Raw genomic sequence first — 24,845 nt, 5'->3', positions numbered from 1 at the left:
TGCTGGTCTCACATAAGATCAGTCCGAGAATAGGGTCACACCTTGAGTTAGATGGGGTTACACTCCCCCTGGAATCTCAGGTACGAAGTTTGAAGGTGATTCTGGACTCCGCCTTAAACCTGAAAGCTTAGGTGACGATGGTGACCAGGACTGCCTTTGCACAATTAAAACTTGTGTGCAAGCTGTGCCCATTCCTGGAGAAATCTGACCTGGCCATGGTGGTCCATGCACTGGTTATATCCCGTTGAACTACTGCAATGCGTTCTATGTGGGACTGCCCTTGAAAAATGTCTGAAAACTTCAATTTGTTCAGAGAAAGGCAGCCAGGCTTCTCACCAGAGCTGACTCCAGGGAGCATACCACCCCGCTGTTGAAACAGCTCCATCGGTTGCCAATTCAAGGTGCTGGTTTTAACCTATAAAGCTGTACATGGTTTTGGTCGAAGCTACTTGAGGCACCGTGGTCTACGATACAGGCTGGGCAGTCCACTTATATCTAGCAAGGAGACTATCATCTCCACTCAGCCCAGGAATAACCTACAGTTAAAAATCTCTAGAGAAGGCACATTTTCTGGAGCAGCTTTGAAGTTATAGCAGTGGTTCTCAACCTGTGGGTCCCCAGGTGTTTTGGCCTATAACTCCCAGAAACCCCAGCCAGTTTACCAGCTGTTAGGGTTTCTGGGAGTTGAAGGCCAAAACATCTGGGGACCACAGGTTGAGAACCTCTGTTACGGAATGAGCTGCCGAAAGAAATCAGATCAGCGCCCTTCCTGAATTGAATTTCAATTACCTATAAGATGAATGTTACTATGGAGCATCCTTGTAACTTATTTGTTTTTATGAATGGTTTATGTTACATTTCTTATTTTAGTGATGTTGTGGGTCACCCTGGGTCCATATGGAGAAAAGTGGCATAGAAATTCTATAAATAAATAAATAATATTATCCATTTCACTTTTTAAAAAGACACCAGAGGTCTCTAGAGGCATTACAAGAGTTGGGCACAAGATCCACTGAAAGTGTTAGACCGGACCTCTAAGAATCCAGCTCTGTCCCTCTGTTGTTTCTATCATTACCAACTCAGGATTGTTCCAGGCTTTGAAGTTTCCAGGCTGAAACCTGAGAGCTAGGAATCAGTTCCTAGTAATGTGATTAAGGAAATTAAATTCCAACCACAGTGGCTTACAGTTTGTTATTCAAACACACATATCATATTTTCCTTTTTTGGAAATTGTCAAAAGCCTACCTAGAATAATAGAATCATAGTATCATAGAGTTGGAAGAGACCTTGTGGTCCATCCAGTCCAACCCCCTGACAAGAAGCAGGAAAATCACATTCAAAGCACCCCCTGAAGGAGATGTTCCCAGATCAATATAAAATGAGAAGATTATTCCTCCTCACTTACTTAGGGAAATACGATAAAATACATTTTATCTAGTCTATTTCCTTCCAGTCAAAAGGCGAATGCAGAACAAAGTGGAAGGTATTCACAATGCCTGGAAAAGAGGGAGCTAAATACATAGACCCAATGGAGTCTTTGCAAGTTGCAATAACCTTGCAGAGCTGGTGCTTTCTGAGACAAGCTGGAAATGTGTACACAGCCCTTCTTGCCCAGAGATGAGTTTACCAAATGTGGAGAATTTGTGTCTTTGCCTCACATCTTGAAATGATCCATGGAAACTGACAAGTCAACTTGATTACTTCTATGTAACACAGATACCTGAGGAGCTGTAGTGCATAATGTTTCAGCTACAAGGCATGAGATGGAAGGAGGTGACCCACCCAAGAAAAATGAAGGCAGGGAATCTGTGCAGCATGATTGATGAAGTATTGCTGCAGTTTGGATAAGGAAGTGAGAAGAGAGATCTAAAATGGAGTCTGATAAAGTCACAAACACAGAAAGGATAGGCTGTCTAGAGATGGCTCTGAGTAACCCCAGCTGTATGTCTTTGCTAATAGATAATATTATTAGGCAATGCCTCACATACCTATAGTTAGAAAACTGAAAATGATTAGACCAAACAAAGCCATACCCTCTCTCCTCTCAATTGCCAGAAAGGTCCGGTGATGAAGGTAGCTGATCCGTAAGGTGAACTGTAAAACCATTGTATTGTCGAAGGCTTTCATGGCTGGAATCACTAGGTTCTTGTGGGTTTTTTCGGGCTATAGGGCCATGTTCTAGAGGCATTTCTCCTGACGTTTCGCCTGCATCTATGGCAAGCATCCTCACTACCTCTGAGAATGCTTGCCATAGATGCAGGCGAAACGTCAGGAGAAATGCCTCTAGAACATGGCTCTATAGCCCAAAAAACCCCACAAGAACCTTGTAAAACCATTATTCTTAAATACAAGATACGTTGGCATCCATATGCCTATGCTCTGTTTTCCCCTTTATTTTATTTTATTGTTTTGCCTCTGTAAGCCTTAATAAACTCCTTTTCTCTTAATTCAAGCAACACCTGTGTCAATTTTTTGCTGTCCTTAAATTCGGGGACCTTTTTCAATGCCCGATGGTCACCTTTGGTAGTGAGAAAAAAATTGAATGAACTTTTGCAGGTGATGTTTCCACTTCTTTTTCAACTTGGACTCCATTTCTGAAAGCAGACCAGAGGTAAAAGATACTATGTCATTGTTCATGTGGATGTGTTCAGACTGTTGACCTCAATAGCACTGACTGACTTCTTGGAGAATAGAAAGTGAACATGTGTAGATTTGAGCCTTTGCACACCTTGCGTACTTGCCTGATAGAGTCTCAAGATTAGTTTGTACCTTCCAGAAGAAATACATATTTAAGAAAGCTGATAATGATTTGGATCTATTCTTTCCCAGTTTTGAAATGTAAACTGTTTATGTCTCCTTGGTGAATTCTCTGAGTAGGGGCGGGGGATACCGAATCTCTCAGTGACTATCAATACCATCATCAACGATATAATTCTTGTTAGGATGTGTATGTCCTTCTCTTCAGTGATTCAATTTTTGTCTGAAAGGCCTGATCCATTAGTCTTTGCCCTCTCCACAAAGGAGTTTATCATACAAGCTATACAAATATCAATTACAGTGGAACAACAGCATATTTAAGTAAAGTTACCACATGACACTGCTCCTTTCCCAGTTGGAGACATCCTGGAAAGTGTTTCTTTCCAACAGACCTCTCCTGAGAAGAGGGACAACTCCCTGTGAAACGTGTTGGAATTCAACCTTACACTGCCCAAGTCCCAAGTCCTCAATGAGGAACAGTTTCATTAGCATAAGAATAGTCTGAAGGTTTCCCCCCATGTCTTCTGTATGACAGTTGGGAATGTGTTGTTGTTCATTCGTTCAGTCATCTCCGACTCTTCGTGACCTCATGGACCAGTCCACGCCAGAGCTCCCTGTCAGCCGTCACCACCCCCAGCTCCTTCAAGGTCAGTCCAGTCACTTCAAGGATGCCATCCATCCATCTTGCCCTTGGTCGGCCCCTCTTCCTTTTGCCTTCCACTTTCCCCAGCATAATTGTCTTCTCTAGGCTTTGCTGTCTCCTCATGATGTGGCCAAAGTACTTCAACTTTGTCTCTAGTATCCTTCCCTCCAGTGAGCAGCCGGGCTTTATTTCCTGGAGGATGGACTGGTTGGATCTTCTTGTGGTCCAAGGCACTCTCAGAACTTTCCTCCAACACCACAGCTCAAAAGCATCGATCTTCCTTCGCTCAGCCTTCCCTAAGGTCCAGCTCTCACATCCGTAGGTGACTACAGGGAATGTATCTTTGTCGTTTCTCTTGTCTTTTTCTGCTCTCATTCTGATTGTGTAAAATGGATACTTTTCTACTGCGAGCCTTTTAAGAATCTGGCTTCTGTCTTCTTAGACTTTAGTATGGAGAGTATGTGTTGTGTGCTTTGAGATCTCTCTCTGCTTGTGTGTCAGGAAAGATGTAGTGATTTGAATTTTTCCCTCTTTTGAAGGTATGGAGACCTAGTTCTTGATTATGAAGAAATGCAGTTATTTCTTATTATTGCAAATAAACATTTTGTGACTTTTAAAGATTGGATTCTGCATCTTTGTCTGCCTAAGCTCCAAATTCTTTACAGTCACATCACATGGCACTTCACGCTCTGCACGCTAATGATTTGCAGAGCGCCTTTTGAACTGTGATTTTTTTCAAGGAAAAAATGGCAATGATAATACCACTATCAACACTGGTAGTGATGATGGCTATGGTGGCAATGATTATGTATCCTATTTATATTTTTAGATGCTCACCTATGTTTTAGGGTCGTTACTGCTACAATCATGATTCACCTGGCTCATATGGATGTGTTCAGATTGCTTCCTGTGTTCAGCCTAGTTTCGGACTGAAACCCATACATCATTTGCTTTCAAGTTGAAAGTTCAAGTTCTAGCCTTCAACTCTGAACAGTTTAGAACCAGGTTATCTTAGGGATCATGTGTTCTGGTTTAGGTTTGTCCCAAAATTAAGACAATGGGCAGTGCATTTGTTTATGAGGCCAAGTTTGAACATGAGGCAAGAATTTTTCTGTGGTGGTGCCATCTATTTTCTAGTTGAAATGTGTCCTTCACTGGATGTTAAAGCCAATTTTATTTTTATGAGCTGTTATGATGCAGATATTAATTTTAATATATAAAATACTAGCCGTCCCCTGCCACGGGTTGCTGTGGCCCTGTCTGGTGATCTGGAAAATAAAGTACTGAGAAACTGTTGGTTTCTAATATATGTAAATTTTTATGCTTGTGGGTCATATACATATGTGTGTGTGTGAATCATATATATTTTTCTATATCTATGACTGGATGGCTCTTTGTCAGGAGGGCTTTGATTACGTTTTCTTGTCCTACAAGAGAGGAGATTCCATCTGAACATGAGGAAGAACTTCCTGACTGTGAGAGCCGTTCAGCAGTGGAACTCTCTGTCCCAGAGTGTGGTGGAGGCTCCTTCTTTGGAAGCTTTTAAACAGAGGCTGGATGGCCATCTGTCAGGGGTGATTTGAATGCAATATTCCTGCTTCTTGGCAGGGGGTTGGACTGGATGGCCCATGAGGTCTCTTCCAACTCTTTGATTCTATGATTCTATGATCCTGGTGAAGGGAGTTGGACTGGATGGCCTTAAGTATGGGGGTTCTGTGTGGGAGGTTTGCCCCAATTCTGTCATTCATGGGGTTCAGAATGCTCCCTGATTGTAGGTGAACTATAAATCCCAGTAACTACAACTCCCAAATGTCAAGGTCTATTTCTTCCAAACTCCATCTGTGTTCACATTTGGGCATATGGAGTATTTGTGCCAAGTTTGGTCCAGATCCATCATTGTTTTGAGTCCACAGTGCTCTCTAGATGTAGGTGAACTACAACTCTCAAACTCAAGGTCAATACCCACCAAACCCTTCTGGTGTTTTCTGTTGGTCAGGGGAGTCCTGTGTGCCAAGTTTAGTTCAATTCCATTGTTAGTGGAGTTCAGAATGCTCTTTGATTATAGGTGAACTATAAATCCCAGCAACTACAACTCTCAAATGACAAAATCATAATTTTTGAGTGATGGTCACTCCTTGTGTTGTAAGACGTTTTGTTGCCAAATTTGGTGTGATTTCGTTCATTAGTTCTTTTGTTTTTAAGGTACTCATTACGCACAGAGCATTTATATATATATATATATATATATATATATATATATATATATATATATATATATAGTTATTTTCTCTCTCTATGATTTGCTTTGTTTCCAGAGTTATCTATAACACAGCATTTAAAATTATTTGTTGTCTTTATTATTATTATTATTATTATTATTATTATTATTTTAATGATGTTATGTCACTGTATGATTAAGTTGTTCATTGTTCTGAATACTTTCAGCATAAGGATGGGATATAAAATAAGAAGGAGAAAGAGAAGAAATTAGATTTCTGTAGACTTCCACCAAGTTCACATTCTATGACCCAAGTTAAAATCTACCCATTTTTTCTTTTTCTTCTTTTATCTTCTTCACTTCACTTCAATAAATATAATTATATTACAAAAAAATCTACCCATTCTGACATACCCCCAGATTCAGCTATAACACGAGTAGGATAAGTGTAACCCAAGTGTTCTTGGACTGTATTTCCCAGAATTCTCCATCATTGGCTATGCTAGTTAAAGCTCTTGAGAGTTGCAGCCTAGCAATATTACTTGACCCAACATAACATGTAGGGGAAATGTGCTCAAATGTCTATCTTGCAAAAATACCATATATCAGTGGTTCTCAACCTATGGGTCCCCAGATGTTTTGGCCTGGGATTTCTGGGAGTTGTAGGCCAAAACACCTGGGGACCCAAAGGTTGAGAACCAATGCCATATATGTAACTGAAAAAAATGCATATCTATTTACAACTGTTTGCCCTTTACAAGGTGTTTATACTTCCTAGCCTTCCTCTGCTGTCCCAGCTGTACCAGATTGTAGACTGGAATGAATCTTGTAACAACAGGGACCATTTATGTTTTGTAAAATGACACGTATGCACACTTGTAGGAATATAAATAAGTAAAGAAATAAAAAGAATGTGTCAAGAGAACATAATTTAGTATATAAAGGAGGGCAGAAAGATAGAAGGTCTAATGGAATCTGTCAGTTAAACACTATTCCTTTCTTTTGGTTTTAGCCATAAAAGAAAGAATGCAGCAAGGGACAGTGTTTTATTTCACTTCAAGCGGGACTAGAAGTGTGTTTATGATATTCTTTCATGTCACAGTGGTAAATGATTCATATATGTAGCACATCAACCATCTTGGAGAGCAACATTATACTCTTCTATTGGGAAGCAAGCTTGCAGGTGCCTATGGACAGATTTCTGGATTGTCTCTCCAGCTGCTCTTCTTCTTCCAAACCGTCCCACAGGTCGGATCCCTCGCCCAGTGTACCAGGAAGGATCAATGTCAGGATCTGGAAGGTAAAGCCCAGGAGAAAGAATGAGTAGGCATTTATTTCCGACATGGCCCTATTGCAGTCTAAAACATGGATGGAGTCACTGAGGAAAGGCACATTTTAATGAGCCACCATTTGATCCTTTCAATAAGCACACATCAGTCACTTTTTGAGAACTGTTGTCTTGAGCATAATCTTTCTTTTTGGTTAATCCCACAAATTACCATTGGTGATGATATGACAACACTGCCGGTGATGATGGTGGCAATGATTATGATAAAGTGATGGCAGGAAAATAACTAGTGAAAAAAGAAGCTCAAATGCATACTAGCAATTGTCACCTATGGCTATGGGAGGCAGTAAATTATGATAGGTACATTGCATTCTAAACTACATCCCTACAAGTTTTGGGAGACCTGTAGGAGTCCCCACAGTTGGAGGTGGGAGGATGGCCTTTGATAAAATGACAAACTTTTGTCTTCTTTCATAATTCAGTTTTGTCAGACTGTTTATCTCCTCAAAAGTGAATGTTACACGTGAGTAAAACCTGATTGTGCATAGCTGAATTCCATAGAAAACTGTCATTCTATGTTGCGTGAGTTTGGGGCTTGGATCTGAAGTACCCCACATGGTTATGTGAAATTTTCATCAGAAATCAATCTAAAAGACATGGGTTGACTTTTCCATAGTACGTACTGTACCTTAACTCTTATTTTAAAAAATGAACCCTCTGCATCTCTGAGTAGAGTGACAAAAGGTGAAAGGATTGTCCTTGAAGAACCTAAAAGCAGTTCTAGTCCCTTCTCTCTCTGCCATGGCATCATTTCTGGACCTCTTGAATGCCTGGTGGGGAAAGGGTGGCAGTGGCCAGGAGCTGCTGTCTTCATGAAATAGCATCTCTCGCCACGGAATGACCCTTGACTTATCCATGGTTCATATCAAAATCCATAATTCCCCCCCTAAAACCTGCCCTTGAATTATATATGAGCATATATTGTACTCTAAAGACCCAGAAAGCACACAGGTTTTACAGGTATATGTCCCCGTCCACCTCAAGTCAACCAATTTCTTTGGTTTCCTCTTGTATTCTAAAAATGCCTCTCCCAAGTCTTAGTACATTTTTAAAAAAAGCTTTAAACCCATATATACTGGGCTTTTTGATCTCATCCTTTCACTTCTGATGACAATATTAATGCAATCTGCCCCTCCCCATCCAAGATCTTTTAAAAAACTGCTTCTTGGCAGGGGGTTGGACTGGATGGCCCATGAGGTCTCTTCCAACTCTTCTATGATTCTATGATTCTAACTAAATTTGACCCTCTGAGTGAAATAGGTGCCTAACCCTTGCTTTCAACTCTGCCTAAGACTCTGAAGGCACCATATCCTATTGAATCTTGGAAGCTCAGCAGAGCCATGGCAGATTAGTACTTGAATGGGGGATTGCATGTGGCCAAGCAACATGGTGAAGATGGCAAAAACAACTGATGTGCAAGAACACATAGATTAGAAGAGGCTAGGGCAGTATACTTTTGCCCTATTAGGCATAGGAAAAGGCAATATCCTGTCCTCCTCCTCTCCTCTCCCTGATGCCCCCACCCCACCCTGAGTAAATTGAGTGCAATCTTTTTTTGCACTTTGAACAAACTTTACATGAAATGAAGAAAATTGAGGACAAAGGAGGAAAGTGGGAAGAAGATAGAGAAACTAGGCACTGAGACTGTCCTTGTCAAATTAGGTGATTGACTTGAAAGTACACAATTGTGCCATATTTAACTTTCAAACACTGTAAAACACACACACACACACATGTTTTGTTCAATAGTAACCTGCCCCTGTGTTATTTCTTGATCACTTTTAAGACAAATGTTTTGGATACAGCCTAGCATGGAATGCTTGACCAGCAGAAACATACTTCTGATTTCCACGGATTCATCCAGGTTTCGATTTTTAGTGTCCGGAAATACTAGGTGGTCCAGCAGCAAGCACAGGAGGCAGACAATTAGCAGCCGCATTCCTTTCAAGTTCTTTCCCCCCTCAAATGTCTTGTGGTTTGGAACCAAAGGAAATGGCTGTAGGTACAGGGGGAAAAGAATAAAAAGGAGGACTTTTCAGTAAAGGACAGCAGCCACAACCAAAAATATAATTAAAAACATTGCCCCTACAGAGATACAAGAAATGTGTAAGATGTATTTCAAGAAATGGATGAAAGACGTGGAAAATACATTTCAAAAATGTTATGTTTCTTAAAAAATTACTCCCAAGTAGTCAAACCTAGATTTTATCACTACAATCAATGCAAAACATGCAGATCCTTCTTATATTGGTTAATGAAGCTGATAAGCATCGGAATTGTTGGTGTCTGTATAAACAAAAGAAATTACTATCCATTTTTCTTCTGTCTAATTTGTATATCTTTCAGTTTAAATGTTCAGCCTGTGAACAAGTAGATACAACTAATTGGTTTTAAAAATTGCATTGGTGCCTTTTCATGCACTTAAAAGTCCATGAAAGTTTATTACAATGGAGAGAGGGCAGGTTATAAATAAAGTTTTTATTGTTGTTGTTATTGTCATTATTAAAACACTGTACACAGCTATTACTACTACATTCTAGGAATAATAGCTATATTATAACTATCAATAACCATGTGCTGTTATTGTCACTGCACCATCATCACAATTATCATCACCACAATCCTCTTCCGTCTGATAATCACTACTCTCATTACTGCTGAAGCAGGTGAGTTGACTGGGCTTATTGAGTCATTGAGAAACTGTCTTTACTACAACTATTTAAGTTTCCAGGATTTGGTTCAACCAGGTTTAATACCTGTACTTGCATTATGTCCTTCGTTTTTGGACTTTCAGATGCAGTTTTCTTCAGTATTGCAGTTTAATTTTTGGTAGCTTTATATTAGTGACTATACTAGATAACAGTAATATTTATTACAATACAGTATATAGTGACACAAAGAATTGTTTCATTTACTGCAGTTCTACATTGAGTTAGGATTCAATTCTATTAAATGCAATAAGAACTGCAGTTTCACTCTTTATTTTGATCACTTTATCAGGGGTGGGAGTCATGCAATGATGTTGCTCCAGATGTTATGGAATTCCATTTCCTAGCATACTTCACCACTGCATACCATCCGACTGCCCCAATTTGCTAGGGACTGCTCCAATTTATTCCATTTTGTCATCTGCTTTAACAATTTTCCATTTTTTCTTTCTCTTTTCCACTTTCCCCTTCTGTTCTCTATTCCATAGCCACAAAGTGAGTTCAAAGGACATAGTTTATAGAGCTCCCCCATTGAAGTACAGTGCAAAGTAGATGCAGTGTCGACATACTTAGTTGCTATTTGTATTGAAGGCAAAACAACCTTCTTTGTAGAGTTGGTACCCTTGTTATGTATATAACAAGGGTACCAACTCTACAAAGAAGGTTGTTTTGCCTTCTCTGCTGGGACATCACCAAACTACCTTTACAGCATTGAGCCATGGCAGTTAAAGTGGTGTTACACTGCATTAATTCTACAGTGTAGATGCACCCAGAATAACTGAAACCAGGATCTTGAGTTTGCAAGATCTTATCAGGGCTGTTCATAACTGGGTGTCTTAGAAGTTTCTCATTCATAAGGTTGATATAAGTTGAAACTAATTTGACATATTGTAGCAAGAACAGCAAAATATACATTTACCATACAAATGTACTTTTATAGGACTCTTTTTGTACAAACTGGAATCCTAGAAAATTAAGTTTCTCAATTGTGTGGAAAAAGCTCTGGGAAAAGCAGGTATGTATGTATGCATTGTACAGTTATTTTATATGCCTCCTATTTTCAATATCAACAACAACAACCAGGCTCTCTAAGTGCTAGTCTTGAAAACCATTATGATCTAATTGAAAACATGGCTAAGTCTCACCTCCAGAATTGGAAGAAAATCAAGTTAGCTAGCTCCTGTTTTCCAGCAGTCCAACAAATTGAAAACTAGCAAAATGGTCATTTATCTTCTTAATTTTTGCATTGTGGATTGTCATTGATATCTATAGTTGTGGTAAATGATTTTTCATTTGGGAATCCTGCAGTTTCTGCAGCTACTGGCCATTTAAAAGTTCCTTTGCTTTCAGAAAAACAAATTTGTTTCAAAAACAATATACCTGAACTTTGACCAAAATGCTCAAATATCTAATCAGATAATCATTTGACTTGCATTACTTTAGCAAACCATGATCGGATTATGATTAAACAGCTGGAGACACAAAAATGGGAAAAGTCATGCATGCACACAAGAAGCCAATCTAATGCAAAATTGATCTGGAAATGGAATGGGTTCTGCTTTAGAAAGGTCCTAATATTACTTGGATGAGGCTAGAAGCGCCATGCATACCAGGTGCTCTATGCAGCCTTGCTTGCACACTAGTATAGAAAGATGGACAGAACTAATAGAGTGAATTGGAAAAAAAGACTTACTTTTTCTGAGCAGTAGAACAGGAGAGTGGCACAGTTTTCTGTCGTTTCAGTGAGAGGACTCGGTCTGAGTTCTTTGCCTTTTTATCCCTTGCCTTTGTCCCTGTACGGTCGCCCATGACATCAGCGGTGGGACAGGGCACCTCAACAGCATTATATCCCCTCCCATTACGAATTAACACTCACTTGTATCACCTCAAGCAACATTTTCATGACTCAGTGTATTTTCTTGCTTTGAACAAATTAGATTGCTAGGAACTAAACTGGCCATTTTCCTTATTATTTTGCACTTGAGATTTCAGCTTTTCCATATCATTCCTACATATTTTAAAAACATAAACTTGGAATTGGTTTAAATCAGTTACAAGTTCAGGTTTTTAATCCCTGTACTTGTTTCTTCACATGGACACTGTTTCCATTCCAATAATCTCACATATTTCTTTCACATGCCTTTTCATCTATTTATGAATGATTGATTGGTCTGTCAATCTATCTATTGACGATTGCTGGCTTGTGAATATGTACCTTTTCCTATTTCTGTGACTGTTGCAATTTCATTTTTCTATTTATCACCTATCTATCTGTCTGTCTAATCTGTGAATAAATATAAATAGAGAGCAAGCTGGCAGATATTCATAATATTTCACTAGAATAAGTTAAGCAATTGTGGCCATTATATTTGTGCATATCATTCTTGCAGCCGTTTTAGCATGTACAATTTTCACCCCCAGTGGAGTTGTGCTTTTCCTGGGTGCTGGTAAATCCACATACAACTACAGCATAGAATCCCCTATCACATTCCTATTCCCCAAATAATGTAAGAAGTAGCCTATCAGATGCGATTTCCCAGTGGACATAGAAACAATAGAATACAACATGTTAAACTTAAATAAACTTGTTAATTAAATCATCGAAAATTTGTTATGACACTGAAGCCACGTATACAAAGCCACCTTATGCCTCGTCCAGAACTGCTGACTTAGACAGCAGCTTTTGAAATCTCTAGCTCAGATCTTGCCACAAGCTTTGCTGTCTGAAATGTGACAATTTGAACATTGAATGTCTGATCCATGCAATGGACACATTCCTTAATCACGATTTAAACAATTTACTTTAATTAAGAATAAAAAGCGATATTTTTTGTTTTCTTCTATTAAAAAAAAAGTATCTCTGTGTTGAGAGAGCAGAAGGTGAGCTGTGTATTGGGGGTTATTCTTGGCTTTGCATATGTGTGATGCAGCAGCAAAGAACACAAATGTGCAGCTTGTTTCCAAAAAGTACCAAATCCAAAAGAAGAAAAAAGAAAGAAAAACAAGTGGCACATTGTTGGCAGCACATTGTTGGCTAGGATAGAATATTATGTACTGATCAAAACTAGCACAATGTATCAAATCATTTCTGTACAGGCCTTGGGAATTTGAATTTTATAGCAAAGGAATGCATATCCTCAGCAAGCCCCCCCCCCCCCCCCCCCGATTCCAATAAACTTTGTTCAGATGGATTTGGTACTTTTTGGAAACAAACTCTACAAATAGGTTCTTAGCCTGCATTAATAGAAGTGGTTTTCAAGTCAAGGGTTAATGGCTGCGTCATGGCACCAGTGTTTGAAAACTGGGTTCAAACCCCATTGACCTGTGGGGTCCACAAGGTTCCATTCTGTCCCCCATGCTCTTTAACATCTACATGAAACCGCTGGGAGAGGTCATCCGGAGTTTTGGAATTCAGTGCCATCTCTAGGCAGATGACACCCAACTCTACTACTCTTTTCCATCGGAATCCAAGGAAGCCCCTTGGATACTAGACCAGTGCCTGGCTGCTGTGATGACCTGGATGAGGGCAAACAAGCTGAAGATCAATCCCGACAAGACAGAGGTGCTCCAGGTCAGTCATATGTCTGACTGGGGTTGATGGGGTTACGTTCCCCCTGAAGACACAGGTCTGCAGCTTGGGGGGGGGGGGGGTAGTTCTGGATTCAGAGCTGACACTTGATGATCAGGTGTCAGTAGTGACTGGGAGGGCCTTTGCACAATTAAAACTTGTGTGCCAGCTGCAACCATACCTTGTGAAGTCCGACCTGACCATGGTGGTACACGCCTTAGTTACCTCTAGACTGGAATATTGCAGTGCACTCTTTGTGGGGCTTCCCTTGAAGATGGTCCGGAAACTTTAATTGGTCCAACGTTCGGCAGCCAGACTGCTAACTGGAGCAAATAACAGGGAGCTGTCTGCTCCCCGTTTAAATAGAAGCATAAAATGAAAATCAGTTTCTGTTAATAATAACCCTGAAGTCAGAATTCTAAATATTTCCTAAATGTGAATATTTTAGTAAGACTTGTGTATGTACCAAAAAAAGAAATATGAGGAACAATGTCTGAACATAATTTTTTAAAAAGAAAAAAATACGGCAATATGTCGGATATAGAATTTTTATTGCAGCTCTAGATCTGAACATACATACATACATACATATATACACTAGGATAGAAAGAAACAGTGCTGTTTGAAGCATGTTACCATTTTTGAGGGAATGTAATTGTACCTTTATAAACTGTTCATAATCATTTTAGGCAGGAAAAACGAAATGCAAAGATACAGAATGGGGGACAATACCTGGCTCGAGAGCAGTACGTGTGAAAAAGATCTTGGAGTCCTCGTGGACAACAAGTTAAACATGAGCCAACAATGTGATGTGGCGGCAAAAAAAGCCAATGGGATTTTGGCCTGTAGGAGCATAGTGTCTAGATCCAGGGAAGTAATGCTACCCATGCTCTATTCTGCTTTGGTTAGACCACACCTGGAATATTGTGTCCAATTCTGGGCACCACAATTCAAGAGAGATATTGACAAGCTGGAATGTGTCCAGAGGAGGGCGACTAAAATGATCAAGGGTTTGGAGAACAAGCCCTATGAGAGCAATATGAGGAGCAGCTTAAGGAGCTGGGCATGTTTAGCCTGAAGGTTGAGAGGAGATATGATAGCCATGTATAAATATGTGAGAGGAAGCCACAGGGAGGAGGGAGCAAGCTTGTTTTCTGCTTCCTTGGAGACTAGGACGCGGAACAATGGCTTCAAACTACAAGAGAGGAGATTCCATCTGAACATTAGGAAGAACATCCTGACTGTGAGAGCCGTTCAGCAGGAACTCTCTGCCCCGGAGTGTGGTGGAGGCTCCTTCTTTGGAAGCTTTTAAACAGAGGCTGGATGGCCGTCTGTCAGGGGTGATTTGAATGCAATATTCCTGCTTCTTGGCAGGAATGGACTGGAAGGCCCATGAGGTCTCTTCCAACTCTTTGATTCTATTATTTGTCAGTCTATTTAAGTTGAAGACACCTGAGCAGGGATATGGTGAATGAATTCCAGCTAAGATAGACTCATGTTGCCAGTGTGCAAGCAAGAGAGGGCTCTTCTACTGTAAAAATTCTGTAGAAGAGAGTATTTCGGGAGTTATAACTGGTTACATGACATGACAAACAACACCTGCTGAAATCCCCTCTCCCACACAACCATTAAAAGTATAGTTTCTCTAAAGCATCTCTAAAGCAGGCTTACTGAATAAACGGAACATACATAAATATTTCAGTGGGCCTACTCTTACTGGGACTGACAATTGGATTTTGACCAAGAGTTCTATTACAGATAGAACTATTGGTCACAATCCAATAGTGATTACCTCACTAATACTATTTTCATGGATGAAATATGCCTTAATATTTGCTTTGAACTACCTAGAATTTAAGACTCCACCTTGCTCTGTGAGCACAATTATAGCGCTATGCTCCCAATTTTATCTGTCATGTTTTCATCCTATGGAGTTCTGGAAGTTTAAGGGATGGTCCTGTAGGATCCTCAGTCAGAGAATTCTCCTCTGAGGCCACCAAACCCCTGCGTTGGAGAATCCGATCCTTCCGACCCAACATCCTCTGAATACGTGTGATACTATAAATAAGATGGAAGTATTAGATAAAAAAACCCCACCCAGGTTGCTTAGAGAGATATCAGTAACAGCTAGGAAGATAGGAAACTCCCTTGTCACATTAAAACAGTTTTTCTTGTAGCCCAATGCTGGGGCAGTGACTGTCCAAGTTTGCCAAGGAAGAGCTGGGTGGTTCTCATCACATGTACCTTATTTTTTAACCAAATGCTAGGGATCTTATTTACATGCCTAACCACTGAGCTTCGTTCCTTATAGAACTGTTACCTTCTTCTTTACCTCTCATCTAGTAATTATTACCCTCGCAAAGTAGTTTTTACAGTTTTGAGGAGAAATTGGAGAAGGTGTCTTCTCTCAGGACATGTGTATAAAACTACTTCCTGTTTCCTGGCATACTCCAAAGCAACAAAGTGTTTTGTATAATCCTACTGGATTAGGATACTATGTTTACTGGAGCATAAGCTTCCATGGTCTAGAATCCAGGATCCCATGTATTGAGAGCACTTAACAAAAATGGCACTACAATAACACTTAAGTCTTCGGGTTGTCATAGCACTCTTTTTCCAATTAAAATATGTAGTTTTAATTCATGGGGAAACACGGGTGATATCTAAACCCACTAAGAACTGAAAAGCAGCTTTATCTACAAGCAATTGTTTTGTTCAATGTGTTGTCGAAGGCCATTCATTACTAATCAAGGTGGCCAACTGCAGCACTCACACTTGCCCCAAACAGACAAGAGTTCTTTCTCCCACTCTGGACATTCCACAGATATATAAACCCAATTTTTCTAGTTTCCAACAGACTTCATAACCTTTGAGGATGCCTGCCATAGATGCAGGCAAAACGTCAGGAGAGAATGCTTCAGGAACACGGCCATACAATCCGGAAAACTCACAGCAACCCAATTGTTTTGTTTTCTAGTTCAATGCACTGAACTAACAGATGCCTCACCCACTCCAGCATCTGCCTGGCCACTACAAATCAGTATTAAATTCTAAGTAGTTCAAACAGTGCAAATAGCAGAAATAACACATTGCCCCAAATGGACTAAACCACAGGCCTACATAATATGACTTAATCCACTTGTCCAGGTAAATCATAATATAGACACATAGCACATGAAGAAAAATACATTAGCTACAATTCCTATTTAACAGATGTGGATCAGTAAGTTTGACCCTAAAGAAAAAATTCCTTATAACTATGCTGTGCGGCTGGAAAAAATGGGATCAAACCTCAAAGGAACATTGCTTAGGGAATTATTTTCAAGAGAAGTTTGCTTCTTTTCTCTATTTCTTGGTGCAGATTGGGAAGCAGGGTGGAGGCAAGAAAAACGGAGTGAAACCTTCAGCCTGAAGCCCATTTCATTAAACTTGGAAAACCTTCATTGTTTTCAAGACCGATGGGTCATCACAGGTTTCTGTAAAGTATCAAACATCAATATGAGTCTTTTTGCAATCAAACCAGAACTATCATATTGAAATTAAATCCTCCCTTCCCCCATTCCCCTATAGAGTAAGGTGCTAAGACTATACATTTTCAGGGAAGAGTGAACATGGTGACAAAAACCAGGTTTGTGTTTGTTCCAGAACAAACACAAAACAATCTATGTAAGCAGAAATTATAATATCCAAAGAGTATATAGTATGCAATTTATCAAAATCCCCAGTACACAGCTTAATTCAGTGGCATAAAGCAAAGTGAAAAGGAGCAGCTGCTCTCAAACATAACAGTGCTAAGTCTGAATATGGATTCCACTGTATATAAGCTTCAGAGATGCATGCAGTGAGAAAAATATATTTAAACGAAGTAAGTGATGAGTCATTAGGCTATATGTAGACTGAAGAAAATAATAAAGATAGAGCACAACTCTCAAAAAAATCTTCATGGCTAAAATCCAAGTCAAGTCCAGTGGTAATAGAGCGCTGCTCTCACAAAACGTCTTAGTAAGAAAAGTCCAAATAGAATCCAACAGGGGTGCCTGAGTATTTTTGTACCCTGTTTCAGGGAAAGAAATCTCCTTCTTCAGGAGTTCATATGATCAGCAACTAGACTCATATCTACAACAAAACATATTTTCCAGCAAAATTACAGAAGTAAAGATAACCCATATATCAAACATATACTCACATAGTACCTGATAGCTTTACAAGAAATGATTTTGCTTGCAGTAATTCAAACTGTGAGTAATTCTGAAAGTTCATAGACAGTTTTGTGTTTGTTCTGATACCCTACAAGTATTCTGGGATACTGTATACTGGTGTGATGTTCCCATGTCTGGTTCAGAGTAATTTTATATTTATTTATTTATTTATTTATTTATTTATCAATTTTATATACCGCCACTCCCCGAAGGCTCGGAGTGATTTACAATATACATATGTGATATATTACATTTAAAATCAAAGAAAAATTTCAATCAGGAAGATTCAAATGCCAGCCTAAATAAATAAGTTTTACAAGCTCTACAAAAAGATCTCGGAGAGCTCGTGTTTCTACTGGCAAGGCATTCCACATGTAAGGAGCCACCACCGTGAATGCTCTACGCCTAGTAGACATCAAGTGAAAGGTCCTAAAATTGGGAACTTCAAGGAGATTCTGATCGTCTGAACGGAGTGATCTCGGGGGTTGGTAGGGGGTGAGGTGGTTCCTCAGGTACTCCAGCCCCAGGCCATATAAGGCCTTAAAGGTAAGAATCAGCACTTTGAAGGTAATCCAGTGCTCAATCGGCAACCAGTGCAGTTGCTGCAAGATTGGAGTGATATGACACCTCGCTGGGACCCCTGCGAGAAGCCAGGCAGCAGCATTTTGCACTAGTTTAAGTTTCTGGATCACCGATAAAGGCAGGCCTATGTAGAGGGCATTACAGTAGTTCAAACTTCAGATGACCGTAGCCTGGATCACCGTGGCCAGATCATCCCTGGACAGATAGGGAGCCAGATGCCTAGCCTGATGCAGATGGAAAAAATGTGACTCTGCTCGTGGCGGAAGCCTAGGCCTCCATCGTCAGCAGAGGGTCTAAAAGGACTCCCAGACTCTTTACCAAAGATGACGGGCATAATGTCACGCCATCCAGGGTAGGCAACCGGATCACTCCTCCGTCCGAGCGACCTAACTAAAGGACCTCTGTCTTCGCTGGATTCACCCTCAACCTGCTGGCACACAACCATCCAGTAACGGCCTCGAGACATTGAAGGAAATTATCGGGTATGGAGTCTGGTCGGCCTTCCATCCTCAGAATGAGTTGAGTGTCATCAGTATACTGATAGCACTCAAGCCCAAAGCCTCGCACCAGCTGGGCAAGTGGTCGCATATAGATGTTAAACAACAGGGGGGAAAGGACAGCTCCCTGAGGGACCCCACATTCAAGAGGGGCCCTCTTAGAGACCGACCCTTCCCTCTCCACACGTTGGCTCCGCTTTTGAAGGAAAGAGGACAGCCATTTAAGGGCCATCCCCCTCATTCCAGCCACGGCTAGGCGCTAAATCAAAAGTTTGTAATCAACCGTATCAAATGCTGCCGTGAGGTCCAATAACATGAGCAGTGCTGATCCTCCTTGATCCATCTAGCAGCGCAGCTGATCTGTAATAGAGACCAACATAGTCTCCGTCCCATGCCCCTTACGGAAGCTGGACTGTGTCATGTAGGAACTGCTGTAGTTGCTCCACTACCGACCTCTCAATCACCTTTCCTAGAAACAAAAGATTCGAAACCGGGCAGTAATTGGAGGGAACCGAGCGATCTAGATCCAGTTTCTTCAGCAGTGGAGATACCACAGCCTCTTTCAGAGCCTTTGGAAAAACTCCTTGCTCAAGGGAGCCATTTATTATGTTCAACAAGGGACCACGTAGTCCCTCTAAGAAATATAATAACTCCCAAGGACCCATAAACATGTGGCTGGGACATTTAGCCTCAAATTAATTGACTCATTGAGAGAATTAAACCTTTTCTGACCACTGGATTCTTGCCCTATCTTTGTCATATTTTAAAGATAAATGTAAAAGGTAACAGAAAGGCAATTAGCATAGATTCTAACTCAAATGCCTTTTAATTTAGCATTGTAAAGTGCATGCTTTTCTTTCCAATATACTGCATTCACATAAAATCCTCAAAAGAGCAACAGCTTGCTTTTGAATGATTTTTTATGTTTTTGATGTGACTTTCAGGTGTGAACAAGTGGACCTCTATTGTCTTATCTGTTTTGCTGGCGAATTTTTTTAATGGCTGGACATTATTATGTAAATTCACTTGTCATTAACCATCTACCCACCTCCATTTCAACTCCACACACCTTAAAACATTCAAATGTTATCATTTTCACACCAATCTTTACCCTTCCACATGGACACCATGCTCATCACCCTTTCCATGGGAGATCACAAGGGGACTCCCATGAAATCAGCAATAAAAAGAGTATTGTCGACGCTTTCATGGCTGGAATCACTAAGTTCTTGTGGATTTTTTCGGGCTATATGGCCATGTTCTAGAGGCATGTCAGGAGAAATGCCTCTAGAACATGGCCATATAGCCCGAAAAAACCACAAGAACTTAATAAAAAGAGTGTTTCTGGGATTCCTCCTTCCTGCTCATAAGGACATCCTTTTATGACCTCAGCAGACTCAACAAGGAATGGCCAAGCAATTACAGGGGGCATCATGGCTGGTGAGACATCTGACATGCTTCAGAAAGGACATCACCAATTCTGAACTGTCTGCATGTTTATGGGTGTCTTATGTGTGACTATAAAAACCTTACCAAACCTTCTTCTCCCTTCTGGTCATATTAGGGCATTTAGAGGCATGTGATTTTTTTTATGAACTTCACTAACTTCTATTATTTGGACTATTATTCTCTGCTCATGAGAGACACTGATTTATTTCCTGTCTATTTGCCATTCTGTTCTTAGTCTGCATAAAAATAAAGAGTGGCCTTTGAAATACTTGCCGCAAAGATGCGATCAGCTTTTCTGTTTCTTCCATTGGGGTTTCGCTGTGTCAGAGACCCTCTGTAATAGGAGTTCCGAGCAAAAGATTCAGCATTGTCTGATAAAATGAACGATAGAGGCATTCATTATGACAGAATGTATTAATTGATCTTAGTTACTTCAGAAGTGCTCATCCAACTCTCTGAACCACCCTTTTGTTCCAGACTCTGTTTGACAAGGTTTAATACTCTTGCAAAAGTCCAAAATAGAGCCTGCAGACCTGAAGGCTGCCCATCCTTAAGAGTAAAAAAGATGCTTCTTTTAACATTCCAACAGGCATTCATGAACCTTTTATGTTGCCACAGAGTACCAAATTTCAAACTTCCTAGGTTCAACATTTTGGCACTACTGATGAATTCCAGTTTTCCTTATCTCATGTTTCTCTGAGCCACTCAGTACTTCTCCCACAACAAGAGAAGGGTGACAAAAGAAATTCCCCATATGATTAGAATTCTGTCCTCTTCTCATTAGACATTGAAAAGTCCAGTCCAGCCTGGGCCTCACTCCTTTGTGTGCTTTTAAAGCATTGGATGGTTTGTTCCTTGGCAAAGTAGAGAAGGGATCTTGAAAAACCTAAATCCAAAATGAGCCCTTCATCACTTGTATCAATTGAAAGGGGTCCAAGCTATGAAAGGATGACTGTTTTCCCCTATTTTCCACTATCAGTTGCAATACAAATAGTTTATAAATGCTAATTAATCATACTTTACACAAATATTGCATTTTAAGTGTTCAACTTTCTTAATGTAAAGGGATTTTGTTCATCTGATGATATAGATTTAAGTCTACGAAAGCTTTTGTTTCCGGTTCGTTTCAAAAGTGGTACATACTTATATTTCTCATGAACACAAGATTTAAAAAAATGTGAGGAAATTTTTTTATATATTTCTTCATATGGTTATGATCTGGTGGTTCCTGTCTGTTCAGAGACCAACAATAGACTCTAACCCAAGGGTTCTCAAACTTTTTCAGCTGTGGAGTTCTTTTTGAAGCAAAAGTTTTTCATGGAGCCCAAAAAATGTTTATATATTGTATTATATATAATGTATATATATCAGGAATGGGCTGGGTCAGTGGCAGATAGATGAAGAACAATTTTAACCGACATAGACTTAATAGTATTTCTGTGGAAGACCCCCGGGGCCGTCCAGTTCAAACCCCATCTACAGGAAAAACACAATCAAACACCCCCAACAGATGGCCTTCCAGCCACTGTAATAATAATAATAATAATAATAATAATAATAATAATAATAATAGCAGAAACCCCAAAGGAGGTGGGGTGCCTGAGGGGCCCCTAAGCACCTCTCACAGCGCCCCAAGGGTTTCCTGGAGCACAGTTTGATAACTGCTGCTCTAACCCAACTCTTGCTGTGCTACACTGTATGAGTAAGAAGGAAGCTTTCTCCAAAATACAATACTTTCTCTAATACGCCTTACTTGAAATTTCAAGTGAAGAGGTGAATTTTCTTCTCAACACATGTGGCATAGACATTACCTAAAAGGAGAAAAATCTTAGTGGTATATGTATATATCAATATGCAAAAAGATTAACCCTATCATTCCTTCAGCCTGATTTATTTGATGTACATGCTGGTCACAGCTTTGAACTTGCATTCATGAATCTCCCTCTCCATCTCACCAAATATTTACTTATGTAAGAATAAACATCACTGAAATATGAACATAATTAGAAATGTTTAAAAGATTCATTATTCTCCCCACTTCTCTTTATTGTTTATTCCCAAATGTTTTCAAAATGTTACAAGACTAAGAAAAGTACTACTAGCATGCTGGGGCTGAGTCCAGTTTTGAGCATTAGTAACAAATAAGGAAACAGCAGGTTGTAGCCATAAGAATGGTTTAACAATTCTTCAACACAGTTTGTTCTGTGGAACTTTTTCATACAGTTTTTCACTGCCTGTAGTCCACTGTTCCAGTATGTAAAGTACAGTCAGAGGACAGTACAGAAACATTTGAGCTAATTAGGCAACAGCATGCATGCTATTTCAACTTTCATTCCAATTCATGTTGTAAAGATTTTGAACCATAATTTTGCATCTGCCAAAATTATGGCAGTGGTTACCAATACGCCTGAATCTGTGTTGACTGTGATTATGCTTACATACGTATGCTTGTATATAAGTCAACTGCATCTATAAGTAGAGGGAAGGTTTGGATAAGTTAGGGGTCATGAAATGGAGAGGGAAAAATGCAAGAACTGCATCATGGGGCCATATGTTGCTGGCATTGCTGCTGTTTACCCATCCAACACTTCAAAAAAATGAAATGGAGATTCACAAAAGGGACCACATATTTACAAAAGCAAAAATGAATCAATTGTGTATATATTTTCATTCATGGTGGAAGAAAGGTTCTTGTTTGTTAAGTAGTTCCTAACTAGATTTCAGAAGAAAGAAAACATTTGTTTGGAAGACTAAACCACACAGAGAGGAATTAGTCATTTCCTTCTGAATGATCCTGGACTAAAATATGCGCACATCTTTGTACTGCATTTCAACTAGAAGCGAATAAAGAAACCAGAAATGCTTTTTTGTCTTCACAGTACTCCGGACTTAACATATCGCCTCTCAAATGTCTACACACTCACTTTGAAGTCATCAGATGAAGCTGTAACCGGGGAGTCTGAGCTCTGATCATCTGGAGAGTTATAAGAATTCCTGGTAGGCTGGAGTGTAAACATCTTGGGGTGGAACAAAGAAAAAAACATTGGTCCGATTGGCAGTCATGAAAACCAGTAATAAGGAGATGTTCAAATGTTACAGCACATCTTCTGCTTTTCACAGCTCAAATTATATGAGGATGTTCTGTGCCTTCCAGAGAGTCCATAATTTCTAGGCTATGGACTCTCCTCTATGGAGAGTCCATAGCTACTTTCTCCATTCACAGCATGCAAGTGTGATAAAATATGCCATTAAAAATGGAAAAGGCTCAACTAAAATGATGAAATGAACTATTTTGGTTTAGATAATACAATCATTATACTATATGATGTAGGGGAAGGGATGAGTCTCCTCTTTTGGAGGCTTTTAAACAGCATAGATGGCCAACTTTCATAGTGCTTGTCTGGGTATTCCTGCATGGCAGAAAGAGGTTGGAATGGATGGCCCTTGTAGTTTCTTCCAATTCCATGATTCTTTTGAAAGAGTGTTATAGAATATCCTCTCTCCACTGCATGTACAAGTCTATGCTACTCTTTTAATAGGTCAGTCATAGAGTGAACTCATGGGAATCCTGATCCTTGAATAATATTTTAAATGCTTTAAGAGCAATGGATCAGAAGTATCAATATTATGGCTGTTTCCCAATCCTGGACCCCAAAATCTGGTGAAATCACTCTCAGAGGTAGTATGGTGTGTATTAAACTTAAAGTAGATGTATTATTATTTCAGAAAATTAGAAACATTGGAGGTAAATTTCAGGCAAAAATTGGTATGATAAGAAACAAAGATGGCAGGGACCTAACAGAAGCTGAAGAGATCAAGAGAAGGTGGCGAGACTATACAGAAGATCTGTATAGGAAGGATAACAATATCGAGGATAGCTTTGACTGTGTGGTGAATGAATTAGAACCAGACATCCTGAGGAGTGAGGTTGAATGGGCCTTAAGAAGCATTGCTAACAACAAGGCAGCAGGAGATGATGGGATCCCAGCTGAACTGTTTAAAATCTTAAAAGATGATGCTGTCAAGGTGATGCATGCCATTTGCCAGCAAATATGGAAAACACAAGAATGGCCATCAGACTGGAAAAAATCAACTTATATCCCCATACCAAAAAAGGGAAATGCGAAAGACTGCTCCAACTTCCGTACAGTGGCCCTTATTTCTCATGCCAGTAAGGTAATGCTCAAGATCCTGCAAGGAAGACTCCAGCAATACATGGAGCGAGAGTTGCCAGATGTTCAAGCCGGGTTTAGAAAAGGCAGAGGAACGAGAGACCAGATTGCCAATATCCGCTGGATAATGGAGAAAGGCAGGGAGTTTCAGAAAAACATCTACTTCTGCTTCATTGACTATTCTAAAGCCTTTGACTGTGTGGATCATAATAAATTGTGGCAAGTTCTTGGTGGGATGGGCATACCAAGCCACCTTGTCTCTCTCCTGAGGAATCTGTACAAGGACCAAGTAGCAACAGTCAGAACTGACCACGGAACAACAGACTGGTTCAAGATTGGGAAAGGCGTACGGCAAGGCTGCATACTCTCACCCAACCTTTTTAACTTGTATGCAGAACACATCATGCGATGTGCGGGGCTGGATGAATGCAAAGCTGGGGTGAAAATTGCTGGAAGAAACATTAACAACCTCAGATATGCAGATGACACCACTCTGATGGCCGAAAGCGAGGAGGAGCTGAGGAGCCTTCTAATCAAGGTGAAAGAAGAAAGCGCAAAAGCCGGGTTGCAGCTAAACGTCAAAAAAACCAAGATTATGGCAACAAGAATGATTGACAACTGGAAAATAGAGGGAGAAACCGTGGAGGCCGTGACAGACTTTGTATTTCTAGGTGCAAAGATTACTGCAGATGCAGACTGTAGCC

General features: G+C 40.0%; 1 protein-coding gene across 2 annotated transcripts in view; it reads right to left on the bottom strand.

Moving 5' to 3' along the window:
- Window positions 1-13,776: 13,776 nt before the first annotated feature.
- Window positions 13,777-24,845, bottom strand: part of MLPH (melanophilin) — a 108,266-nt gene continuing 97,197 nt past the window's right edge. Inside the window, exons 14-17 of one of the 2 annotated variants that reach the window (XM_067469969.1) lie at window positions 22,894-22,986; window positions 21,723-21,780; window positions 20,243-20,340; window positions 13,777-16,718 (exon numbers count right to left, since the gene is read on the bottom strand). In XM_067469969.1, coding sequence (XP_067326070.1) covers window positions 16,692-16,718; window positions 20,243-20,340; window positions 21,723-21,780; window positions 22,894-22,986 — 276 coding nt within the window. In that variant the 3' untranslated portion in view covers window positions 13,777-16,691. The remainder of the gene's footprint in view (window positions 16,719-20,242; window positions 20,341-21,722; window positions 21,781-22,893; window positions 22,987-24,845) is intronic. The other variant, XR_010910148.1, reaches the window with a different exon arrangement.

The sequence above is a fragment of the Anolis sagrei genome, chromosome 1, assembly GCF_037176765.1.
Source record: "Anolis sagrei isolate rAnoSag1 chromosome 1, rAnoSag1.mat, whole genome shotgun sequence".
In the NCBI taxonomy this organism is placed as follows: Eukaryota; Metazoa; Chordata; class Lepidosauria; order Squamata; family Dactyloidae; genus Anolis; species Anolis sagrei.
This window is presented reverse-complemented; position numbering and strand designations above follow the sequence as displayed.